Source organism: Lemur catta, chromosome 24 (assembly GCF_020740605.2).
Source record: "Lemur catta isolate mLemCat1 chromosome 24, mLemCat1.pri, whole genome shotgun sequence".
NCBI lineage: Eukaryota > Metazoa > Chordata > Mammalia > Primates > Lemuridae > Lemur > Lemur catta.
The window spans coordinates 11,790,650-11,802,949 of NC_059151.1; the positions used below are offsets into that span (position 1 = coordinate 11,790,650).

A 12,300-nucleotide genomic window follows, 5' to 3' on the forward strand; every position below is an offset into this window, starting at 1 on the left:
GATACAGATTTTTTTTTTGACAATTACCTGTTTATTGTTTTTCAAAACAAAACAAACCCAAAAGACATTCAAAATTCCACTGTGGTGGAAAGCTGCGTTGATGTGGCTGATCCGGGTTGTCTCTCAGGTTGTCTCAGGGAGCATCAGGTACACTGGGGCATGGGCTGTTGCCCTGGCAGGGCTGGATGAACACTTGCACCAGGGCTGGCATCAGAAGAGCTGCAGGCCAGTTTTGAGCCCATGCAGCTGCCCCTGGCTCCAGAGAAGGCCTTCAAAGTTGCTGCTGCTGCTGTTGCTGCAGTTGCCACTGCCAACACCACAGGTCAGGCCCAGGGTGCCAGTCTTGCACATTGGTGGTTCCAGCCGCTGCTCTAGCACAGGCTGGTCCAGAAGATACATGGTGTCATAATTCTCCAGCATGAGCTCTGCTGGGTCTTTGGTCTGACCTGGCATTCGGCCTAGGGGGAATGTGTCCCATCGCACATCTTCTGAGCTAACCTGCCATGCAGAACCCTGCAGAGCTTCTCTTTTGTGGGCCAGGAGCTTGGCAATCTCAGCAGTGGGGGAGTCCTGCCCTGTAGAGAAAGGCCCCACCTCCATTCTGTCTTCCTCTTCATCATCATCTTCATCATCATCTTCATCATCATCCTCATCATCCTCACTATCATCTTCATCATCATCTTCATCATCCGCTTCATATCCTTTCTCTTCCTCCTGGTTATCATATTCTTCTTCCTCCTCTTCTTCCTCTTCCACCTGGTCTTGAAAGACCTCTTTCTCTTCCTTCTCCTCTTCCTTGACATCAAGAATGCTGCCCTGCTCCTCCTGCTGCTGCTGGGGCTTTGCTTCAGACCTGAGGCTGGAGCCAGCTGATTTGAGGCTCCAATACAGGCTGTCCAGCTCTTACAGATAAGATGTTCAATATCAGCTGGGGAATGGGACCACTAAACTTTCCTTCTTAATCATTCTACTTGTGTCGCCTTTCCCATTGAGGAAATAAATGTCTTGTGCCTTCTTGCATTTTTTGTATCTTTTTAACCCAGAGTCATTGAATCCCAGTGGAGGGAACCCTCCACTTGCCCCAAACACACACATCAGGCTACCGAGCTTGAGGTCTTCTACCTCTACCTCTATTTACACTACCTGTACTTTTTTTTTTATACAATCTGTCAAGACTCCAGGGTAAAAACTACAGATGGCAAAGGATAGACTCAGGTGTATTAACAGAGAAGATCCAGAACTTCTCAATCCAGGTAATTTCTTATTAACTCAAAGAAAATATCACACATTATCATACAGTGAAGAAGAGTGTCTCTATTCTTTTCACGCTATTAGTTTACACTGAATAGATAATTTCTCTTATAAATAAAAACAGGTTTCATGCTTCATGTGATAAATGTGAGGTTCAGATGCTAGTTGAGAAAATTGAACTATTCCTTTAACCATGTTAAAAAATCTATAATTTTTACTCATGAAATGCTTCATTGGCTAAATGGTCTTAGTTAATGATTAAAGTTGACTAAAAATGAGTCATAAACTAATTAAAAATCATATGGTAACTTGAAGTATAAGGATAGGATGGCAGCAGCTATAAGCTCAGCATATAAAATGGGTAACCAAGAAATGGCACCAGGGCCTAAAGCAGTGTATTTTCTAATTAGATATATACATCTAATTAGATATATACAACTTGCTAGAGACAAGTTGTCTCTCTATTACCCTGGCTGCAGTGCAGATGTGCAATCACAGCTCACAGCAACCTGGGTTCAAGCGATCCTCCTCCCTCAGCCTCCCGAGTAGCTAGAACTACAAGTCTGTGTCGCCACACACAGCTAATTTTTCTTTTTTCTAGAGACAAGCGGGTCTTGCTTTGTTGCTCACATGTGTCTCAAACTCCTGGCCTCAAGAGATCCACCTGCCTCAACCTCCCAGATTGTATTTATGTATAAATAGAGATACCAGCACAGAAATATTGTCTAGGTCTGTAATCAACTACATCTACAGAAAAGGAGCAGAAATGGTCTCTGGTGTTGGAGAGATGGTTTCACAGGTGTTGAAAACAAGATTATCAGCGTTATAAACACAGTGGATGCAAGGACAGGGAAAAAATGTGCATGGAATGTGAGAATATATTGCTTTGATTCTTTGACTTCCCATGATGCAGAGAAGGGAAGGATGACTGTGATTTGCAGCTAATATTTGTCCATGAGGGGGGCCTTGTCCTGGGTCCCAGAGTTTGTACAAGATCTGAATGGGTCACAGGGACAGAAAACAGGAGACAGAGCATGATGAGCAAGGGCTTGAGAGGGGAACCGACGTCTGCTTGGGGAACAACGGAGACACAAGCTCTCAAAGAACCTGGGCCCTGCACTGGAGCTGGGGAGGGGCAGAGTGAAGGGGAAGGTTAAAGCCAGATCGTGGGTCCCCTTGGAGACCAGGTGTCAGATCTGGGACTCTCTTCTTTCCTTCACACCTTTCCAAACTGAAGTCCTGGGGTTCCCCCTTTCCGCTCTGTTGGGTGAATGTTTCTCAGCCCTGGTGTCCGTCTCCATGACTCATAATTAAAGCTTCCTGACACAGCCATGAGCTAGTCAGGAAATTGTTCCCTTGGCAAATCTGGAGAAATGTGTCCTTTAAGTTAAACTGTTTATGTAGACAGATTACATCTAACTAAAGAGCTCACTGCATGATTTTATGACACCTCCAAGTGTGGATAAAAGAAAAATCAAACGCTATTCTCTGAAAGCCATGCACATACTAGTTACATTGACCAAAGGACAATGGAAATGATCCAATGAGGATTTTCTTGATGTTCTGAGATTATTTAAAGTCTGCCTCAAATGCCTGCTCCTCCACGATGCCTCCTCTAAGTCCTTCATTCAGAGGGACTGTGTCCTTCCCTCTCTGCTCCCAAAGCACTAACCTATCCCTGTGATGGGTACTTCCCAGACAGGCTGACATGCAGACGTGGCCGCCTGTGTGCCTTTTACCCACAGACTATGAGCTTCATTGTGTGAATAATAACTTCAGCTAACATTTATTGAGGGTTCTCCTACCTGCCAAGTGCATGATAATTGCTTTACATGGGTTATTTCACTTATTCACCAAACATACTTGTAAACTGATACTTATCCTCATCTTACCAATAATAAAGCTCAGGCAAAGAACAGTTGAATGAATAAGTCCAAGTTCACACACCTGGTAAGATACGGTGTCTGCCTGATCCCAAAGGCCATGCCATAACCACTGCTCCTTACTGCCTCTTGGCATGGGTGGAAGTCATCTCTTACTCAACCCTGCCCCCCACTGGACCCAGCTTAGAGCCTGGCATAGGGAGATGCTCAGTCAATGCTGACTGGTGTTGCATGGAGCAGAAATGCCAGGGATGGTGACACCTTGGCTGTGACTGATTGGGTGTCTGATTCCCTGCTGTGAAGAGGAGAGTGCTGGATCTGACACGTTCCTCTGGCTCCCAGCTCTCTCTGTCCTACCTCACTCGGGCTCCTTCCTCAGTCTGCCCCCTCCTAACTGCACCATGTGGATTCAAAGTGGGAGCTTAGTGCACAGAAAGGGAAACGGAACTCCACCTGTGAGAGGGAATCATGGAATTCAAGACAGAGGGGGAGATGACAATTTATTCCTACGTGTAATGAAATATTTAATCTACTCAAAACAAAATGTTATCTGACATTAGCACATCACAAAGTCAAAGTTTTGAGTCGTAGTTCAGTGCCCTTTTCTTTCCCGTTTGACTGACCTAAGCATAATTTGATGGGTGTGGCCTAAAGACACATATCACCTGTGGAATTGGGCATTGCTCAAGCAAACACAGTGTCTATGCACTGTATATATGCACTCAGGCAGGGAAGAAGTCCGCAAGAACTCACCAGTCTCCTGGTCTGCAGAGAAGACAGCAAGAGGTGAGCTTCAGCTGCATCTGCGGTGCTCCTGCTGCTCACCCAAGTCTGCCTCCTGGGCCTGTTGTGACAAGTTTCTGAGCCACTGCTTCTGTATGGCCGCCTCACTGTCACCTGCTCCCTCCCCCACTGCCCCTTGCCTGGGTCACAGAGCACCAGGCACAGCTGGGTGCTGGAGATCAGGGTGGCAGGCAGGGGAAGGGGCCCCCCAGACCCCTTCTGTCCGCAAGGCTAGTGCCAATTCAATCCCCACTGTCAATTTTGCCTGTGACTCCCATGGGGATATTTGGAGGCCGAGGGCTCCGGGCCCTTCCTGCACTGTCTGAGTCCTGGACCTAAAAGAAGCTATTTGCTCTCCTGGAGGCTTCCTGCCACCAGGAGTCCTTTGCAATTTTGGGTAATGCTCCTTTCAGGGTCCTTCTTCTTTACAAAACGTCATTCTGGGGCAGCTTTTCCACTCTCTCCTTTTGAGTGGCAAGGACCCTGTTGGCTGTTTCTGCACATTGAAGCCCTCTGGCTGTTAGTGCTGCAAACTGCCTGCTACGGCTAGGGGTTCCCTCCGGCCCAGATTGAGTTTGCTGCTGGGAGAGACCATTCTGAACCTGAGTCCTAATTTACCGGGCGTGGGACTGGAGAGTTAGCTGAGGCGGCAGTGGCAGCAGGAGTCCCTTCCCCTTCGCTGAGCACCACTTGCTGGTGGGCCACATTCACTGGGGTCCCTCCTGCCAGGTCTGCCCCTAGGTCGTGTCTCTGCCTGGCATCTCACCCTGGCTGGCTGTGGGGGCTCTGGTGGAGGTGGGAGGACCTCATTTACCAAAAATCATACAAACACAGATCGTTTTGTATATCATAAAGAGTGAGTTTACCTCAAGCAGAGAGCTTGAAGATTCACTCTCCTCTTAGCTCCCCAGAGATTGAGAGTACCAGGTTCTCCCACCTCCTCCTGCACCAGCTCCAGGGCTGTGTGGATCAGCCCTCACTCTCATTCACGGATTGCAGAGCAAGTGCTGAGACTCCCAGGAGGCGATCTCCTTCCTTCTCCCCAGTGTCGCAGAGGAGCACCAGAGTCAGGAGGATCCAGAAGCTCCAAAGCCAATAGCGAGCACCCTTCACTCCGCTAGACAGCCGTGAGCGCATCTCTGCATGGCCCTCTCTTTTCAGAAGGGCATTGCCTGCCCCACTCCCAACTTCTTTAGCCCCAAGAAACTGCTTCTTCCTTAGCCACATCCATGTTCCCAGCCAGAAGAAGGAGGTAAGCTCTTTTGCTGTACACAAGGCCATACCAAAAAAAAAAAAAAAAAGAGTCCACTTTGGATGTCTATCTTTCTGCCATGTGGCAAGGAGCTGAAGCTGAAAGGGACATAAGGCACTCACATCCACAGATAACCAGCAAGTGTCACTCTTCCATTGCGACCAAGGCTAAGGGACCCCTTTGGCTTTCCTGAAACTAGTCTCATCCAACTGAGGCTATTGCAGCCACTTCTCAAACAGACCTTTCGCTACTCCTGTACTTTATGACTTTCATTCTATACAGTTGTAGGAAGCTCACAAGATTTTCTTAAACCCCATATCCTCCCCCTGCCCTGCCCCAAGGGAGGGCCCAGTCTATGGGGAAGCCCCTTCTTTTAAAGGATCTCTAACTGCAGGCTTTGGTCCTCACTTTGGGAATACTTCTTAAAATGAGGCAGTTTGTTCTGGTGATGTCTACCATATTTCTAAACTTCAGGTAGCTAAAACCCAAGCTAATTATACACAGGATTAACTATACTTTAAAAGTTAATGAAAAGACTTATTGTTGCTCCATAGATTAATATTGCTATATAGAGACAGAAATGATTTCAGTAGTTTTGCAGGGCTTTGCCCTGAAGAAATATGTGAACATGTTAGTTCATGTATCAAAAGCTGCCTCGCCTCAGGTGGGCATCTCACCGGTCAGTGGCAGCTGCTTTCCAAGGTGACGCTGCATCTCAAACCCATCAGTTTTTGCCTGTTTTATATGACAAAGCTTGGCATGCATGAAGCCACAACATGAGAACTGATCACAGATTGCCCACCCAACAGACAGACACCTGTGGCTAAAAGCAATTAGCCTAAGGGACAGTTCCTGCTACACTCCTGACTACCTGTCTCAAGCCACAAAAACTAGATAAAGTAATATAGAACCACTGTATTTCTGTTCATCCTTTCTGCTAAAGTAATAGTTTCATCTTAGAACTTAGAAGTCTGTCTTCAAAAGATTTTGTAACCGTTTGCTCCCATAGATAGAGTTAATTAAGGGATCTCTAGAAGCTTTTTGGGAGACTTTTAACCTAAAATGAACTACCTGTTATTATGTAAACCTGTTACCCCTGGCAACCAATCACTGTACCAATAAATACTGACGTGAAACTTTACTCGGGTCCTCACAGCTCACAGGAATGCTGGAGGTTTCCCGATTCCCCAATTTTTATAAAATCTATACTTTATAAAACTGTACTTTCATCTCTGTGTAGTCTTTTATTTCTATATTCTGTTATTTTGCATTTTCTATTATTTTCCTTAACTCTTGCAATGACCCCTGCCAAAGGGACCCAACTTTTTGCTGGGAGCATAGCTAACTCCCCATAACTTATGTTCTTGATTCTCCCTAAATTAGGTTTGTGGATGCAAAGTTCAAGACAGAAACCAGCCAGTACTAGATCTGAAACGGACTGCAAACTGAACATGTTACCTAACATTGAGCCTATAGTAGTTATGAAACTCTGAAACCAAAGGTGGCCTTTTATCTTCCCAGAATCTGAAAAGTATCTTATAAAATACTTATTTCAAAACTGATAAAGTAATGTCATAAAAAAAAAAAACCCTCAAGTTCCAACCTTGGTTCTCAAAGAACAAGATTATTGATTCTCACTTTTCAGGTAAAGTGAGTGTGTGTTGAATAAAAAGACAAAGTCTAGCTACACAACAAGGAGCAGGTGTGATTTGAAGGTGTGGTGCCAAGCACCCTGCTTAAAGTCCCAACTGTGTTTCATAGATTGGCAGGGAAAACAGAGTCTTTTATTCCAGTAATTTGCCTCCTTAAGATATAAATCTCCTTTTAAGCGGTGCATTATTTTATAGCTCTGAAAATGCAAATTCACGTACAAACACATAATGTATTAATATTATAAGAGAGGGGGTGGTCACAAAAGTGCATTGCAAACTTCACAATGGTTTTCATTTCCCTGGAGAACACAAGTTAATCAAATCTTAAGACCTCCCCCACTGGTTCTCAGTTTTAGAAGGTCCTGCAGCTTTGAGAAGGAAGTACCAGGGGGAAAAGAGCTAGTTTAAATATTAAACTATCATGTGTCTTTTTATTGATAAGACTACAAAGGGTAATGAACAGAAAATTTCTTTTCTTTTGGCTGGGATGTATAAAGTGGTCTGGAAGCCTTAGTTATTTTATGCTGATCAGAAGCTGATCAGTAATGTGTGGTTCTGATTAATACCAACAAGAATACACACACCATAAAAATGAGAAATAAAAAAAATAACAATGAGAAAAAATGTTACTGCTTTAAAATGTTGTTTGGTAGACAGATTATCTCAAAACCTGAAGTTGGAAGGGGTTGTCATAATGAAAGAGAAATTGATGGCAAATCATTAAAGAAACACTCGTAATTGAAAGGAGACCTGTGGTGGCCAGGACTCATGGGCGAGCCTCTGCCTCTGGGTGGTGAATCTCTTCACCAGCAATTCTCAATCACTTCTGGCCACTACTCCCATCAGGCAGCTTCTCCCCTAGGGCTCCCGCTCTTGCCAGATTCTGGTAACTCTATTTGCCACTGACCTTCAGGCATAGAGGTGATAAGTTTCCCATGTTAGGGAGACCCTGGATACTTCATCATCTTTGTGGGGTGATTAACCCTGCCTACAGCTCTGAAAAAATTATTGCACTATGTTCAATTAAAGTCTAATTTGATTAAGCAGTCATTCCCTGACAGGACCCTGACTGACATAGATCCCACTCTCCAGTTGCTCACCAGGCTAATCAGTAAGCAGTGACTATTCAGCATGAGAACTACTGTGATGAACATGCTAGTTTCCTGCTTACCCAGTTAGAAGTTAACCAATATAAGGAACAAAGAGGACATAAAACAAAGAATATGGCAACCAATGAGGCAAATGCTTAGGGATCCCGGAACTAAAGCATTCTTTCAACCTGCATTGATTTATTTGGAACCCATAGGTGAGAAATTCTGAGAGACAAGTGGAACACTTAAAATGGGAGAATGGGATCATTCAGTGGGTTTAAATACTAATAAACGTAAATAAAGTATAACAGGAAAGACTTGGAGTCACATTGGAGATACAGGCAGTCTCCCCAAGTAATTCCCTCAGTCTATGAAATTGTAAGCAAGAAAATGATCACATACTGAGTAGGCCACTTTTTGTCCATTTTTTTCTCATTCTTGAAGCAATTCCCAGGTCCTGTATGACCAAAGGGGGAGGATGAGCTTTATGCAAGTTGCTCAGCTGCTCCAGCATTTTGGGGTTTGATGTCTTCATCAAGCACAAAATTTTCAGCTGTGGCTTTATTTTCTTCAACTCTACTGTAGAAGAGAAGCAAACAAGGCAGGTAGAAAAGTGGCGCAAGACACATTCAAAAGGGAGCTGCTCCCTCTGATTTCTGCTCCTATGAGCACACACTGACACCTTCACACCCTCTGTAAGTCCTGCAGAGGAAACCAGTTCTGCTGGAATCAAGAACCTTCCATTTATGCATTTCAGGAACACCATTGGACGTCTACTCTTGTCAGCCTCTCTGCCAGCAGCTGAAGAAAAATGAATAGACCTGTGAAAGAACAAACACACAAACAGAAAATTAAAATATAGCATGGTACACACAATGACAGGATTAGAGACAGAATTATACCCAGGTTATTGAGAGAACAGAGACAACTTGAGATCAGAAGAGAAGTTCTGGAGGAGTGAAGACTAAACTGAATCCTAAAGTATGAGCAGGAATTTGCTAAGATGAGGGGGCAGGACGGGAGAATATTCTAGCAAGAGGATTAGCAAGAGAGAAAGCAAGAAAGAAAAAGAAACTCCATCATGGTGGGTACAGCATTTTGATGTTGCCTGGGCATTGTGGGTAGTGAAGGGGATGATGGGAGCCCAGACAGCCCATCTTGAGGGGCCCTTGATGCCTGTTAATAATCCTGGAAGCAAAGTGGAGCCCTTGAATGATTGTTAAACAAAAGAGTGGCACAGTTAGATTTGCCTTTTGGATGCTTCATTATAGGGACAGCGTGGAAGAGATATATGTCGAAATCCCCAATTACTGCTCCACTCACCCAACCTCTTATTTTTTCATGAATTATTTTATATATTTTTAAGATACTTTAACACTTTTCCATAATCAAGAAAACACCAAAATAAAATTGTTCTTTTCAATTAAAATTTATCACCAGGAAATATTTTCTAAAGTGTTTAGTTTTATTAAGAATTTTAATGTCTTATGGATATACACAGATATGCCAGTGCAGTTGTACCAAACCCAAAGCACTTTTTATTAAATGGAATCATTACCAAATAGTAAATAGGGACTTAGGAACTTGTAATTCTACTTTATCAAACTGAATATTGTGCTAAATATTACAATGTGATTCTAGCTGCACTTTCGTATTTAAGTAGTATTATAAAAAGGTAAATTTTCTGAAATATTAATATAGTCTGGCAAATAGCCGTATACACCCTAATAATGTACTTTTTTTCAGTTTTACCCAGTTATATAATGATGATTCTTAGAGTTAATCATTGAAAAATATGCCCTTCCCTCTAAATAACCCTATTTCTTTCTTAATCTAATCAAGCAATATATCATACAAGGAGCTGATTTCAAAACATAGTCCGTGTTAATTTATAACAACTGTTTCAAAAAAATTCAATTCAAATAAAAATAATAGTTACAATGTGTTAAATGAATATACTTTAGGAAATACAACTGCCATATCTTTACATGTCATATCTGTTTTAAGTGTTAGGAGCTAGTTAAAACTCTTAAAAACCTCTCTGTTCCAGCCGGGCATGGTGGCTCAGGCCTGTAATATTAGCTCTCTGGCAAGCTGAGGAAGGAGAATCGCTCGAGGTCAGGAGTTCGAGACCAGCCTGAGCAAGAGCAAGACCCCCGTCTCTACTAAAAAAAAAAAAATAGAAAAGGAATTAACTGGACAACTAAAAATGTATAGAAAAATTAGCCAGTCCTGGTGGCGCATGTCTGTAGTCCCAGCTACTCAAGAAGCTGAGGCAGAAGGATTGCTTGAGCCCAGGAGTTTGAGGTTGCTGGGAGTTAGGCTGATGCCACGGCACTCTAGCCCAGGCAACAGAGTGAGACTCTGTCTCAAACAAACAAATAAACAAACAAACAAAACAAACATCTCTATTCCAACATAGAAATCCAAGCATATGTTTTCAAATATATACTTAAAGCCTTACAGAATGTAAATTAAGTTTTAAAATATTACTTTTAAGCCCCTGCTGATTCCCAAGTGCTCATAAAACTCTAAATGTTTATAAAGGCACATAAACCTTCATAAAGGTTCTGCATCTTCACCAAACATTCTGCTTCTGATTGTATTTGTGAGAAAACCCCACAATCTCAGAGGAGAGAACTGTAGAAGGTGAGGCTCCAGGTCACTAGTGCACAACACAAACTTCCTGCGGATCCCACTACTTTATAAAATAGCAATCCCCTCCCCCACCCCTGTTCTCCCAGACTACCTACTGCCCCCCCTCTATTTTTCTCCTTTGCATTTGTCACCATACAGTGCACTCTACAAGGACTTCTTTTTTCTTATTATCATTCTTTCAAAATATTAAGAGGGTACAAATATTTTTGTTAAATAGATAGCCTTTATAATGTGTTAATCAGGGTCATAAGTGTGCCCACCACCCAAGTAGTGTTCGTTGTACCTGTTAGGTAGGTTTTTAATCCTCCCCCGAACTCCTTCCCCCTTTCCTGATTTCCAACAATTTTTACTTCTTTCTGTGCCCACAAGTGCCCATCAATTAGTTCCAACTTATTAGAGAGTACATGTGGTGTTTGTTTTTACACTCTCATGATATTAAAAATTCACTTAGGATAATAGTCTCCAATTCCATCCAAATTACTGCAAAAGACATTAATTCATTTCTTTCTATGACTGAGTAGTAATCCATGGTATACATATACCACATTTTGTTAATCTGCTCATGAATTGATGGGCACTTGGGTTGATTCCACATCTTTGCCATTCTGAATTGTGCTGCAATAAACATTCAAGTGCAGGTGTCTGTCTGACAAAATGACTATTTTCCTTTTTGTAGATATCCAGTAGTGGGATTGCTGGATTGAATGGTAGGTCTAGTTTTAGTTCTTTGAGGACTCTCCATACTGTTTTCCATAGAAGTTGTGCTTATTTGCAGTCCCACCAAGAGTGTCTAAGTGTTCCTTTCTCTCTGCATTCATGCCAGCATCTGTTGTTTTTGAACTTTTTAATAAAAGACATTCTAGCTGGGGTAAGGGAATATCTCACTGTGTTTTCTTTAATTTCAGCATATTCTGGCAGTACAAATGTTTAGGTTACATATATTGCCTTTGCCCTACCAGAGTCAGAGCTTCAAGCATGTCCATCCCCCAGACTGTGCACGCCGCACTCATTAGGTGTGAATATACCCATCCCCTCCTCCCCCTCCCACCTGCCTGACACCTGATGAATGTTACTACTATATGTGCACATAACTGTTGATCAGTTAATACCAGTTTGATGGTGAGTGCATGTGTTGTTTGTTTTTCCATTCTTGTGATGCTTCACTGAGTAGATTGGGCTCCAGATCTATCCAGGATAATACAAGAGGTGCTAGATCACCATTGTTTTTTGAACATTCTAATGCAGATGTCTTTTTTATAGGATGTCTTTTTTTCCTTTAGGTAGATGTCCAGTAATGGGATTGCGGGATCAAATGGTAGTTCTACTTGTAGCTCTTTGAGGTATCTTCATATTACTTTCCACAGAGGTTGTACTAGTTTGCAGTCCCAGCAGAAGTGTATGAATGTTTCTATCTCTCCACATCCATGCCAACATTTATTGTTTTGGGACTTGTTGATAAAAGACTTTCTCACTGGAGTTAAGTGATATCTCATTGTGGTTTTGATTTGCATTTCCGTGATGATTAGAGATGTTGAGGATTTTTTCATATGTTTGTTAGCCATTCTTCTGTCTTCTTTTGAAAAGTTTCTGGCACAAGAACAGAGACATAGACCAATGGAACAGAACTGAGAACCCAGATATAAAACCATCTTCATATAGCCATCCAATCTCTGACAAAGCAGAGAAAAACATGCACTGGGGAAATAAATCTTTATTCAATAAATGGTGCT

General features: G+C 42.7%; 1 protein-coding gene across 1 annotated transcript; it reads right to left on the reverse strand.

Moving 5' to 3' along the window:
* Positions 1 to 8: 8 nt before the first annotated feature.
* LOC123627202 (ribosomal biogenesis protein LAS1L-like) lies at positions 9 to 5,054 on the reverse strand. Its single transcript, XM_045536638.1, has 3 exons — positions 4,898 to 5,054; positions 739 to 902; positions 9 to 663 (listed from the first exon to the last, which is right to left on the reverse strand). Exons 1-3 carry the CDS (start codon positions 5,052 to 5,054, stop codon positions 211 to 213), a joined length of 774 nt encoding a protein of 257 aa, XP_045392594.1. The 3' UTR covers positions 9 to 210.
* Positions 5,055 to 12,300: the final 7,246 nt, after the last annotated feature.